Source organism: Triturus cristatus, chromosome 1_2 (genome assembly GCF_964204655.1).
Source record: "Triturus cristatus chromosome 1_2, aTriCri1.1, whole genome shotgun sequence".
Taxonomy (NCBI): domain Eukaryota; kingdom Metazoa; phylum Chordata; class Amphibia; order Caudata; family Salamandridae; genus Triturus; species Triturus cristatus.
In genome coordinates this window covers 694264392-694281465 of record NC_140580.1, presented here as the reverse complement: position 1 = coordinate 694281465, position 17074 = coordinate 694264392, and the positions used below count along the sequence as shown (strand labels likewise).

At 49.3% G+C, this 17074-nt stretch overlaps 1 protein-coding gene across 2 annotated transcripts in view; it reads left to right on the top strand.

The window, feature by feature from the left end:
* Positions 1-16671, top strand: part of LOC146867847 (cysteine-rich motor neuron 1 protein-like) — a 303005-nt gene extending 286334 nt beyond the window's left edge. For both annotated transcript variants that reach the window (XM_085608553.1, XM_085608552.1), the window contains one exon: positions 16338-16671. In XM_085608553.1, the coding sequence (XP_085464679.1) occupies positions 16338-16351 (14 nt within the window). In that variant the 3' untranslated portion in view covers positions 16352-16671. The remainder of the gene's footprint in view (positions 1-16337) is intronic.
* The last annotated feature ends 403 nt before the right edge of the window (positions 16672-17074 follow it).

Below are 17074 nucleotides of genomic sequence, written 5' to 3'. Positions count from 1 at the left end.
ATGGTTATATAGACCCCTAAAGTGTGTGACCCACTGCTCCGGGAGGATGTTAACCCCTATCTCTGGGGAATCATTTTCTTGAAAGGTCGGTTTATTAATGATTCTCCAAAATCCCGCTAGATCCCTTCTTTCGCCTGCCTCTCTTAAATCTGCCCAAGCTTCTGCCTGCAGGGCCAGTTTCCTCCTTTTGGTCTCTTTTTTATATTTTTCTCTGCACCCCTTGATTTTTTGAGGGTCCCTTGGTTTTAGCTTAAGGGAGCATTTCAACTCCCTCAGTGCCTTAGAGCAGTCTTTATCAAACCACCGGGGATTTACCAGATTACATGTGGGCGCACTGGTCCTAAGTAGGCCATCGACCAGGTTAGCAATCTGGTCAAATGCTTCCAGTACCCTTGGTCCCTGGACTTCTAGGTCTAGACAGTCGTTAATGGCTAGTCGGCCCTTGTCGCCCAAAGTTTTATAAAACTTTACCCCATCTATTTTAGACCATTTCAGTCTCCTACCTTGATCTGTGACCCTCTCCTCAATTGAGCGGTGGACTCTAGTTCCAGCACCCACCCTATACGAGAGCATCAAAACAAGGGGATTGTGGTCACTAAAACTGCTCCAATCTATCCCTACACTGATTATTTTGTTTATCAGGGATCTCGAGGCCAAAATATAATCTATAATAGATGAGCAACCCCTGCCCTTGAAAGTTGGTGGGAGTGAACCATCCGACTGTGGGTCTATCATATTAATGGTATGCTCTAGGTCGTACTTATGCCGAAGCAACCTAAGAGCCAACCCAGTAGGCGTATGAGAAAAATGCGGACCCTTCTCCATTGGACATTGTGACCAGTCTGTGTTTACCTTGACCAGTGCCGGACAGAGGTGGCAATTAAAGTCTCCCACTAAAAGCAGCCCGTGCGGTGGCCCCTTATTTTGGAATGTTGTTTCTTGTCCCAGCCTATGGTCTAGTTCAGCTAGTAGCGGGATATGGTTGTTTACTATCTCAGTGTTATAGATGTTAAGAACAGAAAATCTTAACCCCTTTCCGAGGAACCGAACTACCTGAATCCCATGTGAGTTCCAATCTGGGGAGGACCAGGAGCCTGGGAGGTCTAAATCTACGTAGATGGACAAACCGCCCATTGCTCTCCCTGATCTGGATTTTCGGGCGGGGACAAAAAAACACTTGTACCCCTGTAGATGGTAATTATTCACCAAGGCCCATGTCTCCTGTACACATATAACTTGAAATTTTCTAATAAAATCAACCCATTCCTTGTTATTAAATTTGCCCGCTATGCCTGCTACATTCCAGGAGATGAATCTCACTCCCTCTCCCCTCCGTCTTGAACCCCCCCTGGGGCCTTGATGGTATCTCCTGTAATGACCCTTGCGTAGCCAGCCCATGTCCCCCTCCTATACCTTCTATGGCTGTAGCGTTAGGTTCAGCAAACATGGAAATCCCCACACCACTCGGTAGAGTTTGCTGAGCCTGAGAGTTTTGCTCCTCCACCACCTCTACCAAAACGCCCTTATCCATGTGACCCTGGGGGACATTATCTGTTTGTCAATCCACCCCCTCTAGACCGTTCAGGCAAGTAAACCGGTTATAGGTGTGCAAGGGTGGTTCTGGTCGGCCAAATAATGGCCTAGGGTTGAAGGCCCAGTGTCTCCCCCTCCTGCCAACCCTCTCCCAGTTGTCATGAATTTGGGGCGGCTGCAATGGGACTGGAATAATGGGGAAAAAGAAAGATACACGAAGGGTTTGGATAGTGGATTCTCTGGATCTATTCTTCCCTTGGCATATGTAGGACACCGTTCCTGTGTCCCTAAAACTCACCAATATGCAGTCCCCTATAATAGATTTGTATGTTCTCCCCACCCATGGCACCCTTCTTACCATTATGATTTTGTTATTAAGGTGTGTCGGGAGGGGTCTATTTATGTTTAACCACTTAATTACCCTACTTTTCAGGGCACAAAAATCCTCAGTTTCACCTTCTTCGAGTGAGGGGACACCCGCCATGACTACAGTGAGATCATTAGTCTCTGGGGGTAGGTTAGGTCTGCGTGGTCTCAAGGGAAGCTTCATTAGGGGAGTCGGTGTGGTACTATCTACCGGCTGTGCCGGATGAACAGGGCCTGAAGGAGGAGTAGGCATGTTAGAGTTAAGGGGCTTAGTTGATGCAGGCTTGGGCCTTAGGGGTTTTTGCGGGGCCGCCGCATTTGCGGCTTGTAGAGGGACTAAGTTTGCTGCACTATTTACAGGCTGTTGAGGGGCTATTGTGGCGGGGGTAGATTCTAGATGCCTTCCCTGATGACCAGCCGGGATTTTCAGACTACCTAGTGTGGCCTCCAGAATAGTTAGTCTGATCTCAATCTTTTTTATACTCTCGCTAATCGGTAGTAATAGAGACCTTAGCAAGAATTCCAGGTTTCCAAGCGGGACAACAGAGAGGGGGACATTAGCGGTACTAGTTCCTATGCCTTTTATCAGGGTGGGAGCTAGATCCTCCCGGGCAATAGGTTTGGGGTGTGATTCAGCCGGTAATTTCGCTGCTAATACGGGGGGTTTTGAAGACTTCCCAAAGTCCGAGTGAGAGATCTTGGATTTACTCCTTCCCTGGGCTCCCTTCGATTTCCTCCTACGTTTATTAGGAGGGGGCCCCGGTACTCCTTGTGTAGTAACTGGCTTGGGTTTAGCTTTCCTAGCCTTAGAGGCTGGGGGGGGTTGGGAGACTAAATCAATGGTCACCCTTGTAGGGCTTGGACTGGTAGCTGGGACTATACTCATGGCTGCAACTGGTGGAGTGTTTATACAATCCCTCAGCAGGAGTGGGACATCATCTATTAGGGACAACTCCTCCCTGGGCGTAGTGGGTTGTTCTCCAAGGGGGGTGTTTTTCAAGTTATCTATTGAGCGTCTCCGTTCTGCCCTTAACCGGGACAGGTTGCACTCTTTGTCCCCCTCCCCCACCGCCCGGGAGAAATAATTCTCTAGGGTCCTATTTTTTTTAACTCCTCCCGGCTTCAATGGGGTACTCTCCCTTGCCGGGGACGGCATAATGTGAGTGATGGATTATAATCGGCAAGGGGCTGTGACAGAAAATAGGACCAGGGGTCGAATGGACGATCCAAGAGAGTAGGCCCAGCCCGGCCTACTCCGGCCTCTGACGGCCACAGACGGTCCCGCACTTGTCCCGGGCTTCTCCCGGGACGCTCCCGCGCAGCGGGAATAACAGATTGAAAAAATAGAGACTCTCGTTAGTGGGGGCGGGGCAGGCAGGGAGAGCGGCCCAGATGATTGTAATTAGGGCTGGCGGGGACTCCTGGGAGGTGTAGTCCCGGTCCCGCAGCTCGCAGCCCTGCCCACGCGCACTCACACCCACTGCAGGCTCCGCTTTGGCAAGGAAACAACTCCAGGGGTCCAAAGGTCCAGGACAGCACACCCCTCGAAGCGGGACCCGCGAAGCGGGTTCCACGAGGCGCTGCAAGGAAAGCAGCAGTCAGGGGAGCAGTTCTCCACACGCAACAACAGGTCAGCCAGGCGTCCCAAAGTATAACGGAGTCCCAAAGGTTTTAAATTCGTTGGTGGGGGCGGGGCAGGCAGGGAGAGCGGCCCAGATGATTGTAATTAGGGCTGGCGGGGACTCCTGGGAGGTGTAGTCCCGGTCCCGCAGCTCGCAGCCCTGCCCACGCGCACTCACACCCACTGCAGGCTCCGCTTTGGCAAGGAAACAACTCCAGGGGTCCAAAGGTCCAGGACAGCACACCCCTCGAAGCGGGACCCGCGAAGCGGGTTCCGCGAGGCGCTGCAAGGAAAGCAGCAGTCAGGGCAGCAGTTCTCCACACGCACCAACAGGTCAGCCAGGCGTCCCCATGGTGAATTTATAACTCCTTGGGTGTTGGCAGACTGATTGGATTAGTACATTGTGCTGGCTGGGTGATTGGAGGAGTGCATAGGTAGTGACAGGCAGATTACTGGACTGCATAGGTAGTACTCAGGGGATTGTAGCATTACATCTGTTAGTGCCTGGGTCATTGCATAAACACATGGTTAGTGACTGGATGATTAGAGTACTGCAAAGATACTACATGGTGAATTTATAAGTGCTTTGGTATTGGCACAGTGATTGGATAAGTATACGGTGCTGACAGGGTGATTAGAAGTGTGCTCACGGAGTGACAAGGGGAATGCTGGAGTGCATAGGTACTGCTCTGGGGATTATAGCAGTGAATGTATTAGTGCCTAGGCCATTGCATGAAGAGTGTACAGGGAGTGACAGGGGGATTGCTGGACTGCATGGGTAGTGCTCTTGGGATTGTAGCACTGCATGAGTTAGTGCCTGGGCCATTACATGAGTACATGGGTAGTAACTGGATGATTAGAGTGCATGGTGAATTTGTAAGTACACATGTACTCATGCAATGTCCCAGGCACTAATACATTCACTGCCACAATAGCCAGAGCAGTACCTATGCACTCCAGCATTCCCCCTATCACTCAGTGAGCACTCTTCCAATCACCATGTCAGCACCATGTCACTGCTCCAATACCCTAGCACTTATAAATTCACCATGCACTCTCTTTGCAGTATTCTAATCATCCAGTCACTAACCATGTACTTATGGAATGACCCAGGCACTAACAGATGTAGTGCTACAATACCCTGAGGACTACCTATGCACTCCAGCAATCCCCCTGTCAGTCTTTGACCACTATAGGTGTTATAATCGTTTGGATTAGTACATAGTAGTGGCTGAGTGACTGGAGGAGTGCACGGGGAGTGACAGGGTGATTGCTGGTCTGCATGGGTACTACCAGGGGAATTGAAGGAGCGAATGAGAAGTGTGTAGGTGGTTAGAGGACTGCAAGGTTAGTACTCAGGGATTGTAGCAGTGCATGAATTAGTGCCTAGATCAGTGCATGACTACATGGGTAGTGAATGGATGATTCGAGTACTGGAAGGAGAGTGCATGGTGAATTTATAAGTGCTTGGGTTTTGGCACAGTGATTGGGTAAGGACATAGGACTGGCTGGATGATTGGAGGACTGCATAGGTAGTACCAGGGAGATTACTGGACTGCATAGGTAGTCCTCAAGGGATTGCAGCAGTGCATGTGTTAGTGACTGTGAGAAGTTGGCCTGGTATATGCTGTCCACTAGTTATAGTGGGCACCTTGCACCAGTCCAAACAACCCCTTATTGATGATAGGTTAAAGACAACCTTTATTGAAAGCTATCCTAGTGGTAGCTATGGAGAGCAGCCTTCAGGCTAAATCTTGAAGGAATGTAAAGCAGCTTGTTTTACCAGTCTATATTCTCTTGAAAGGCTAAAGGAAAGGAAACCACACCAGGTACATATATATAAAATATACGTATTTATTTCTAAACACATCCTACTAGTCTCTTTAGGAGGCTAGAGGTCAAAACACATAAGATACACTTCAAATATTACAGTAAAGTAGCACAAATACGCGTTAGGCCCTAGGGGCGAGCCAAACCATATACTAAAATAGTGGTATAAGAACCACAACTTAACTAGACACAAGGCCTGGAGCCTGTAGAATCGCTGGGACCCCAAGGAACCACCCAAGGTAGTGACACAGGGGTTCCACTGGGCCGTGTGCAGTGTGAGAACACAGCCGCGAGCTCCCGTTAGCTTCTATGGGGAAAGTCGCGGTTAGATTTTTAAAAATAAGGGACACTTAGAGATGGACTAGGACCAAACCCTTTTGGACTTAGACAGTTCTAGGTTCAACACCCACGGGAGCACCGGAGTACTCGAGTTACCTCACCCAGGGAAGCCGGGTGCATAGGTGTCAAATGATGTCGGGTCGCGTCATCGTTTTCAATGGGAGCTGGCGAAGAAGTGCTGCTGCCGGGAAGATGCAAAGTGTCCGAAGAGATCCAAGCCTGGATCAAAGATGTGAAGAACCTGAAAGCAGAGGGGACAGAGTCTGGGTCACTTGCCAGTGACCAAGGGCACGATAGACGAATGCCCACTGATGTCGGGTGTTTCAGGTGAAGAAGGTTAAGCTTGACTCTTCAGCCACGAGGACCAGGAGGCGTCGAGGACAACCAGGAGCTGGATTCGAGCTGTCCCACCAAGGATGTTGAGTGCTGCAGCATTGGTGCCCGGATTGGACACAACAAGCCTTGGTGACAGCAACCTACGCAGAAAGGAGAAAGATGTTTCTATGCAGACCAACAAGGTCCGAGGGACTCCCCCAGCGAGGTGGAGTGAGGGCACGTCTGGAGCAATCAGGGAAGTCCAAAGAAAGTCAGAGTTACCTTCACAGGGACCCACCAGTTGACAGACCAGGGATCGCGAGCGAACCTCAAGAGGAATCACAAAATGGTGGCCCACGGGTCACTTGGGATGACTAGGCTGACAATCTTCAGGGTATTCTCTGCTCGGGGTCTGGGCTACAAGTAACCAATGCACAGCCTCAGGAGACGTCGAGAAGCTGATGAACTTGCAAATGTGCACGGTGTTCAGGGGTTCTGGTGCCACGGTACCCACGAGGGCTATGGGTCTCAGCTTTGCTGAGGACCTGGTTTGGCCTCTGGAAAGTCTGGAAATCCACCTCTGGTGTTGCAAAGTCTTCGGCGTCCAGTGGGAGCTTCGAAGATGCAGATTGGACAGATGCGTCTTTGGTGCCTGCCAAGCAGCGGAGTAACTCCTTTACTCCAAAGGAGATTCTCCAGTCATCTGGCGTTGAACAGATCGTCGAAGTTCCAGGATTCAGTTTCAGAGTTTCATCCAGGGATATCTAAAGTCCTGTTGCCAGGGATTCCTACTTTAAACCCAAGGAAGGGGTTTGACTAACTCAGGGGACCCACCTATGGGAGGGTTTGGAAAGAGGGGTGGCTACACCCATTTCCTTTGTCCAGTTTCGCCCCAGAGCAGGGGCTGGTAGCCCCTGGACCAGTTTGAGCTGGACTATGCACAGGGACACCAAATGTGCTCCCAGTGCAGGACTTCAAAGCACTCTCAGAGTGCACCCATCCAGCCTCAATACACTAAAGCCAGTCTGGGAGGTGGTGACACCTCCCTGAGACAGGAAAACTATTGTCCAGGCCAGCAGCAGGAGGCCAGACTCATGTCTGTGGCTGCAGCATCCATTTTGTGATGCCAGGGCTCTTTTAATTTGGTACCGGGTATACCGGTGCTGGCCTGTCTCTCCCTCTAGAAGGGTGGGATCATACTCCAACATCAGTTACTGGTGTGAGGGTATGATTCCAAGGTGTTTCACACCAAACACGACATGTTTCCGTGCAGCCAGTCCAAAGTTAGTATTTACCATTGGTTTATAATGCACTTAAGAGTATATGGTCAGGCTGCATCACAGACAACCCCGGAGAAGAGATTCCGATGGCTGCAGAGGGGCTCTGCTCATGCATGGGCACCCTCTCACAGAAAACCAAGCACCCTGCCTTCAGGATCGATAAGGCCTGCCATAGGGGTGACTGTTAGGTTTCTATGTGCAGTGATAGGTGAGATATAGTGAACCTATATCTCAGTAAGGGGTGCATGCACCACCTTACCCAGGCGGCAGTAGCAGAACTGTGGTGTGATTTTGGAGGGCTTCCCAGGGGTGGCATAATACATGCCTCAGCCCCTGGTAGGCCTCTAGGGGACCTATGCCCTGGGTACATAGTATACCATATACTAGGGACTTATAAGGGCACCTCAGAATCCAATTTGTGGTGTACATAAAGTACATGGAATCAATTTAGAGAGGAAGCAGCTAGGCTGGGTCCTGAATAGCAGGGCCCCAACCAGACTATAGTCAGAAAACAGTGTTACAACAGCAAAAAAAGTGGAGGTAACCATAAGAAGCAGATCCTACTCTCCTACAGTGACTGGGTCATTGCATGAGTACATGGGTAGTGACTGGATGAAATCAGTACTGTAAGGAGAGTACATGGTGAATTTATAAGTGCTTGGGTTTTCGTGGACTGATTGGATAAGTACATTGTGCTGGCTAGGTGATTGGAGGAGTGCATTGTTAGTGACAGGCAGATTACTGGACTGCATAGGTAGTCCTCAGGGGATTGTAGCACTACATCTGTCATTGCCTGGGTCATTGCATAAACACATGGTTAGTGACTGGATCATTAGAGTGCTGCAAAGATACTACATGGTGAATTTATAAGTGCTTGGGTATTGGCACAGTGATTGGATAAGTATACGGTGCTGACAGTGTGATTATAAGAGTGCTCCCGGAGTGACAAGGGAAATGCTGGAGTACATAGGTACTGCTCTGGGGATTGGAGCAGGGAATGTATTAGTGCCTAGGCCATTGCATGAAGAGTGCACAGGGAGTGACAGGGGGATTGCTGGACTGCATGGGTAGTGCTCTTGGGATTGTGGCACTGCATGAGTTAGTGCCTGGGCTATTGCATGCGTACATGGGTAGTAACTGGATAATTAGAGTGCTGCAAGGAGAGTGCATGGTGAATTTGTAAGTACACATGTACTCAAGCAATGTCCCAGGCATTAATGCATTCACTGCTAAAATCGTCAGAGCAGTACCTATGCACTCCAGCATTCCCCCTGTCACTCAGTGAGCACTCTTCCAATCCCCTTGTCAGCACCATGTACTTATCCAATCACTGCTCCAATACCCTAGCACAATGTACTATCTTTGCAGTACTCGAATCATCCAGTCACTAACCATGTACTTATGGAATGACCCAGGCACTAACAGATGTAGAGTCTATGCACTCCAGCAATCCCCCTGTCAGTCTTTGATCACTATAGGTGTTATAATTGTTTGGATTAGTAAATGGTAGTGGCTGGGTGACTGGAGCAGTGCACGGGGAGTGACAGTGTGATTGCGGGACTGCATGGGTACTACCTGGGGAATTGAAGGAGCATATAAAAAGTGTGTAAGAGGTTAGAGGACTGTATGGGTATTACATAGGGGATTGTAGCAGTGATCAGTTAGTGCCTGGGTCATTGCATGAGTACATTGGTACTGACTGAAACATTAGAACACTGCAAGGAGAGTGCCTGAGTGAATTTATAAGTGCTTGGGTATTGGCAGACTGTTTGGATTAGTACATAGTAGTGGCTGAGTGACTGGAGGAGTGCACGTGGAGTGACAGGGTGATTGCTGGAGTGCATGGGCACCACCAGGGAAATTGAAGGAGTGAATGGGAAGTGGTTAGGTGGTTAGCGGACTGCATGGGTAGTACACAGGGATTGTAGCACTGCATGTGTTAGTGCCTCGATCATTGTATGACTTCATGGGTAGTGACTGGATGATTAGAGTACTGCGAGAAGAGTGCATGGTGTATTTATAAGTGCTTGGTTTTTGGCACAGTGTTTGGATAAGGACATAGGACTGGTTGGGTGATTGGAGGACTGCATAGGTAGTACCAGGGAGATTACTGGACTGCATAGTGACTGAATCATTGCATGAGTACATGGGTAGTGACTGGATAATGAGAGTGCTGCAAGGACAGTGCATGGTGATTTTATAACTGTTTAGGGGTTTTGGCGGAGTGATTGCATAAGTGCATAGTGCTGGCTGGGTGATTGGAGGAGTGCATGGGTAGTGACAGGGATTTCTGGAGCATATGGGTACTACCTGGTAAATTGGAGGAGTGAATCAGTAGTGTGTAGGTGGTTAGAGGTCTGCATGGGAAGTGCTCAGGGGATTGTAGCAGTGCAAGTGTTACTGCCTGGTCCATTGCATCAGTACATGGGTAGTGACTGGATGATAACAGTACTGTAAGGAGATTACATGGTGAATTTATAAGTGTTTGGCTTTGGTGGAGTGATTGGATAAGTACATTGTGCTGGCTGGGTGATTGGAGGAGTGCATAGGTAGTGACAGGCAGATAACTGGACTGCATAGGTAGTACTCAGGGGATTGTAGCACCACATCTGTTAGTGCCTGGGTCAGTGCATAAACACATGGTTAGTGACTGGGTGATTAGAGTGCTGCAAAGATACTACAAGGTGCATTTATAAGTGCTTGGGTATTGGCACAGTGATTGGATAGGTATACGGTGCTGACAGGGTGATTAGAAGAGTGCTCACGGAGTGACAAGGGGAATGCTGGAGTGCATAGGTACTGCTCTGGGGATTGTAGCAGTGAATGTATTAGTGCCTAGACCATTGCATGAAGAGTACACAGGGAGTGACAGGGGGATTGCTGGACTGCATGGGTAGTGCTCTTGGGATTGGAGCACTGCATGAGTTAGTGCCTGGGCCATTGCATGAGTACATGAGTAGTAACCGGATCATTAGAGTGCTGCAAGGAGAGTGTATGGTGAATTTGTAAGTACACGTGTACTCATGCACTGTCCCAGGCACTAATACATAGATTAGTTGAGTTGGGGGATTAATTCCCCTTGAATCCTGAGGGTCCCTGGGGGGCAACTAGCCCACCATGTACCTCCAGTAAGTGCCACAGAGCTGCGTTGCAGAGAGGCATAAAAAGGGTCGTGGCCTTGGACCACCTCTCTACAACGCAGCTCTGTGGCGCTTGCTGTTGGTACCTGGTGGGCTAGTTGCCCCCCAGGGACCCTCAGGATTCAAGAGGAAAGAATCCCCCAACTTACAACACGCCAGAGGGCCCGTTTTCACAGTGGTGAAGGGAGGGGGTGGGGCCTGATAAGACAAGTGTGCAAACGCGCTCCATTGCGTGTTTTAAGTGGGGGGATTAAGTCCCCTTGAATCCTGAGGGTCACTGGGGGCCAACTAGCCCACCAGGTACCTCCAGTAAGCACCACAGAGCTACGTTGCAGAAATGTGGTCCAAGGTCACGCCCCTTTTTATACCTCCCTGCAACGCAACTCTATGGCGCTTACTGAAGGTACCTAGTGGGCCAGTTACTGATCACTACTATAATATCCAGTGGTTCCCTCCGGGTGGAGGAAGCATGAAAGAAACCCCATGATGATGCTGTCACGTATTTAAATAAAAGGCGGAGAACCAAGATATATCGCCCTTTGACCTGCCTTACGTGAATGAGGGTTTTTTTAACCAAATGACGAAAAGAACCAAATGAACCCTGGTAACAGGTACAAGTGATCCATTCTCCTTGATTATAGACCTCCAGTAAGCGCCACACAGCTGTGTTGTAGAGTGGTGTAAAAAGGGGCGTGGCTTCAGACCACCTCTCTGTAACGCAGCCCTGTGGCGCTTACTGGAGGTACCTGGTAGGCTAGTTGGCCCGCAGGGACCCTCAGGATTGAAAGGGAATATATTCTCCAACTTAAAATGCACCACAGGGCATGTTTGCAGAGTGTTGCTGGGAGGGGGCGGAGCCTCCGGCACAATGCCAGCTTTTTTTTAAATTTATTTGTTTAGAAGGGGGCTGTGTGGCTGCCCTTTCTTTCCTATTTTTTGGGCAGTGGGGACCCTATCCTCCAGGGCCTGACCCCTATTTTTTTTTAATGGAAGGGTGCCGCGTGGCCCCCTTCCTGAGGCCATTTTCAGACCCAGGGACACCATCCCCCGGGGCATGTCCAACATTCTTTTTTTTAATATATTTGGAGGGGGCCGCTTGGCCCCCCTCCTCCAGCCAATTTTGGCCCCGGGGACGGCATCCTCTGGGGCCGGCCTTCTCCTTTTCTTCAGTTTTTTAATATAGGGAAGGGGGGCCGGGTGGCCCCCTTGCCTGGGCCACTATTGGCCCTGAGGACCCTATCCCCCAGGGCTTGGCCATCCTTTATTTTTTTTTTGGGAGGGGGGCCGCCTGGCCCCCCTCCTCAGGCCAATTAAGGCCCGAGGGACCCCATCCCCCGGGGCCGGCATGCCTTGTATTTTTTTTTTGTTTTTTTAGGGGAGGGGAGCCGTGTGGCCCCCCTCCCAGGCCACTCCTGGCCCCAGGGACCCCATCCCCTGGGGCCTGGCCTTTCCGTTGGGGACCGTGGGGGGAGCCCCAATTCCCCCACGGTCCCGCCGGCTCCCCGCCTCCTGCGGGAGCTGGCATTGCTTTTCCACATGGGGAGCTGCAGACATGCAGCTCCCTGTGTGGAAAAGCAATCCTGCTTTGGATTTTGGAAGAGAGAGCAGGTTTCTCTGCTCTGGCTTCCAAAATCCAAAGTAAATTTGCTATGACAGGGCGGGAGCCATGCTCCCGCCCTATCATAGCAAACACCAGTGTCCCCAGGGTGGGCACCCCGGGACACTGCAGGAGCCGGTCCTGGGGGGTGGCAGTCCCCAGGGCCACCAAGGCCACGCGTCCCCCCTCCCTTCAATTAGAAAGCCCCGGGGATGTGGTGGTCGCCGGGGCTCGGGGGTCCGTAATGGACCCCCGCATTTGCATTTCAAGTGCCCTGGGGAGATTGCGTTCCCCAGTGCATTATTTTAATTAAAAAAAACAAGCCCGGAGCTGCAGGGGGGCCGTGTGCCACCGTGAATATTTTAGAAAAGCCCCGGGGGGTGGTGGTACCCGGGGCTTGGGGGGCCTTGGAGGCCCCCCACACATTAAAAAGGAAGCCCCGGGGGTGGCATCCCCGGGGCTGCCAGAGGGCCGAGTGCCCTCCTGCATAGTAGAATTTTCATAACTCTGGGGGGTGGTGGTCCCCGGGGCTGTGGGGGGCCCACACGGGCCCTGCTACATAAACAAAGCGCGGGAGACCGCGCTTCATTTTTTCCAGTCGTTTATTTCTTTCGCCAATATCTTTCGCGCCGGTTGACGAATCTTCGCGAAATTTTCAAAACTAATGGGGCGGTCCGGTGAACTCCTGTCTTGAATGTTTTGGGGTGATTCATCAAGCAGGGGCCAAGAAAAAAGGGGGGTCCCAAAACACGTTTTCCCCATGTTAATTTCCATGGGAACTTTAGACAAAGCTATAGCCTGAAATGCTAAACGGAATTACACCAAATTTTGCAAAAAGGAAGATCTTGGTTCAGAAAGAGACCTCTTTTTAAATGGTGTAAATCCGTTCAGTAGTTGCTGAGCAATTTAAAAAATAAAAATATCGATATCTGAGCACCAAGGAGGAGTTGTGACTCCTCCTGAGCAGGAGCTGATTTCTGATTGGCTGCCAACACTCCAAACCAGAAAGTGTTGGTAGCCATCTTGTGACTCGGTAAGCGAGTCACAAGAAAACTGTGGGAAAAAGGTTGAAAAACAAGAAAAGGAGGCAGGGTAGAAACATCCTGACCCCCTAGGCCTGCTGTGGAGGGCCAAAAAAAGCATATATCTTTTTTAAAATGCAGAATCTGCGCTGGGTGCACAAATCCTGCTGAGAAACTTTTAAAACATGAAGCGCGGGATGCCACGCTTCGTTATTTTTAAGCCTCCGGGAGGGCCAGGTCCCAGGGGCAATCCCAAATGATATAAAGGGGGTCCCGCGGGGGCCCCTGCAGCCCTGGGTACTGCCACCTCCCCGTGGCTTCATTGATGATTTGCGGGGACCACCACCTCCCTCTCATTTTTATAAATACAAATGTGTGCGGGGGGCTCAAGCCCCCCAACACGCCCCAGGGACCACCACCTCCCCGGGGCTTTGCCAATGAAATACGGGGTCACTCGGCCCCCCCGCAGCCCCGGGGACCACCACCTCCCCAGGGCTCGGGTTTTTAATTAAATTCATGTGTGTCGGGGGATCATGCCCCCCCAAACACCCCGGGTCCACCACCTCCCTGGGGCACTAAAAATTCAAATATGGGTGTCCTTTAAGGACCCCCGGCCCCGGGGACCACTACCTCCCCGGGGCATTAGAAATGAAGGGAGGGGTGCAGCCAGTCTCCCTCCTGGAGCACTTGATGGCCCTGGGGACCGCCACCCCACAGGTCCGGCTCCTGCAATGTCCGGTGGTGCCCACCCCTGGGACTTTGCTGTTTGGTATGGCAGGGCGGGAGCACACTTAATTAAAATAAATTACAATTCACATAAATTTCAAACTGCGTAAGATCTTTTAAGTTAGGTGTCATGTCTGAACACAACTTACAGTATGAGTAGTTTAGAGAGTGCTGGAAACTGCTCAGTAAAATATATGGACTGAGAAGAAGAAAACTTATACAGGGTTCAAGGAAAAAACAAAAACTTACAAAGACATTGGTTCTTTTGTTATACATCTTCATATTAGTTTGTGGCATCTTCCCAATATCTAATGGAAATATTTGATTGCTCTCTCAGAGTGTGTGCAACTGTTTCTTTTTTTTGTAACATTTGCTTATTGATTTAGGGTAACAAGGGGATATGTCAATATACATAAAGTTCATCAGTGAAACAAACTGCATATCACATGAACAGAAACAAAATTAAAATTCTCAGTTCTGAGTCAAACAGCACAGCAGATGGTCATGGGAATAGATAATAGAACACGGACAAAGTAACAGCATCTGAGGGTACATCCTCTACATGAGTATCTAGCCAGAATGCATGAGGGAAACTAAGATCTAGTTTATGAAGAGTGTGGGAGAGAGAGAGAGTGAAAAGGGAGGAAAAAAAGAGGATGCAGAGGGGTGAGGTATGGGTATCAGGCCTGACGATGGTGATACTGGATAAATAGAAAGTAATTTTTCGAGTACGTATGGCGGCAGGGGGATTATACCTCTGCTATGTAGGGAATTGGAGCGGGATTAGGTATGTTTCTGTTAGCATCAGTTGTGTACACAGATCAAGAGGTATCAATAGTACATAACACCAAGATATCTCACAAAGTCTACCCTGTATGTAACTGTTTTAATTTGGAAAGTTTAGCCATGCCCAGATTCCAGCTGACAATCATGGGTTTGTTGATTTTCAACTTCTTTGAATTTGGGACCAAATACACTAAGGGCTCGATTACGATGGCTGGGAGACCTCCACCAACAGGCTGTCGGTGGCAGTATCTCCCCCATCGTAACCAACTTTACCCCCCCCCAAAAAATATAATGGGCGGATGTGTGGCGGTCGTAAAGACCGACCGTCACGCATCCGATGGGCTCCATGAGCCTGCCAGTGCGGCGGAGGGGCTTTTAGTCCCTACAATGGTGGCGGTGCCTACCAGGCACCACCGTAGGGATTACGATGTCCCTTTATGGCTGCCTGTTCATGGCGGTTAACCCGCCATGAACAGGCACACGGAAAGGGACTTTAGGGCCCGTAGTGGGCCCTCCTTACCCCCTGGCTCCCAAACACGGGACCTAGGAGGCACCTATGGTGCCCCCTACACACCCGTGCACTGTGTGACAGGCACGGCATGGTGCCTGCCACCTAGTGCAGGGAAAAGTAAAATGCCTCTTTTTTGCATTGCGGCGTATGCCTCAGCCAGCAGCACCCGCCACAATGAAAAACATGGGAAAAGCGACCACCTCGGTGGCAGTCACATCGTAATTCGTACTGTGGGACTGCCGCCTTGTATGCGGGTGGTCCTAAATACGAAGTGATGGCGGACGGACTTCATTCCGTCCGCCATCGTAATCAGCCCCTTAATCTTTTTATGGTCACAAACACTCCAAATTGGAGTTTGAAATCCCAAAAACATTTTTCTAAATGTTCTAAACCACTTTTTGTACTTGGTTCATTTTGAAACATGGACAGTGTCTCTAAATGAATGATATTAAATAAGGTGGTTTTGGTAATTAAGTGTATGACCTTTACAGCAGAACCTGTGTGGCGGTCTGCGGACCACCAGCTTGGTGGTCCACCAGCCAGCATAGGACTGCGGCAGTTGGACAACCACAGGACCGCTGATGCCACCAGGGATCCAGTATCGCAGGCTGTGGCACAGCAGTCTGAGGGCCCTAATATGCTGGCGGTGCCACTGCGGCACTGTCAAGCATATTAGGAGTTTCCTCACTGCCACACTTTTCATGGTGGTTCGATCACCAGGAAAACTGTGGCACTGAGGAAACTGAGGGGACCCTGCCGTGCCCCCTTTAGCCTCTGCGTAATGGGGTGCATGCAGAGGGGCACATGTTGTGCCCCCTGTGTGCATACACCCCCAGTTCCCACAGAGCATGGACTCGACAGTCCATGCCCGGCATGAACTGCCTTTGATGCTCCCATTGTGGTGTCTTTTTCAAAGGCACCGCAGTGGGACTGTCAAAGGTCCGCCTGCCAGAGTTAACATAAGTTGTACTCTGGTGGGTAGTTTTTAATGGCTTTGGCGGTGTCTGAGCGTGGCGGCAGCAGGCGACCCTGTTCCGAGACTGCCAAAGTCATAATAAAGCCCTGTGACTATGCTTACTATATCGGAATTTTCTCCACCCAATCTGAAATTAAAGGACAGTCTTTGAATATATGGCAGAATCCATGTTCGTTAGTTTTGTCCCTCCAGACGTTACTGTAATTGTGCTTCTCTACATTGCCTTACTGAAGAAGAATTACTCTCCCCCTTACTTTTGGGGAATTCTAATTTGTATGTGTTTTTTCTCCTGAAGTATCAGATACATGACAAAAGAAGTAACGTGAAAAGGAAGCCGATACTCTCTGACCATGAATAAAGAAGAAAACATTGTGAAATGGCAATACATACTTTATTCAAAGGGTTCTGGAAAAAGTAAATGTAATGGGAATTGTGGAAAGATGATCACTACAACTAACATGACTTTGCAGTTTGTAATGATTGTAGTGCATTTTTCTGTATTTGAAGACTCTTCAGAATTAGTTGAGTTTTAAATTGTAAATGTGATTGTTGTTGGTTTGTTGTGGAATTTATGTAACTTTCATTAATTCGTAGATTTGTTTGAATATATGGAGTTTTAAAAATACAAATGGTGTGGTTGCTAATATTTTGGGCAATTGGGCTTTTTTCAATTCATTCAAGCAGTTAAAATGTGATTTGTTTTTCAAATATGTTTGTGCGAGTTAAAAACTATCACAGTATTGACCCTGGTACAATAATACAGATAATGTGAAATAATAATATTTCTTACAGTTATGCATCTGAGTGATGTTTTAATTTACTGCATTTATTTAAATGTTACTATTATATTGGTGTACACCATACTATAAAAACGTGGGAATAGTGTCTAATTTGATGGAACTCATTTCGCTCACCTAAGTATGACAGGCTCAGTTGAACTCACTGGTAATCCAAATATGTGGTCAGCAGATTGCAAATAGATATCTGCAGCAAATTAATTATTCCTTTTAAATTTCGAAATACATTCAGGGC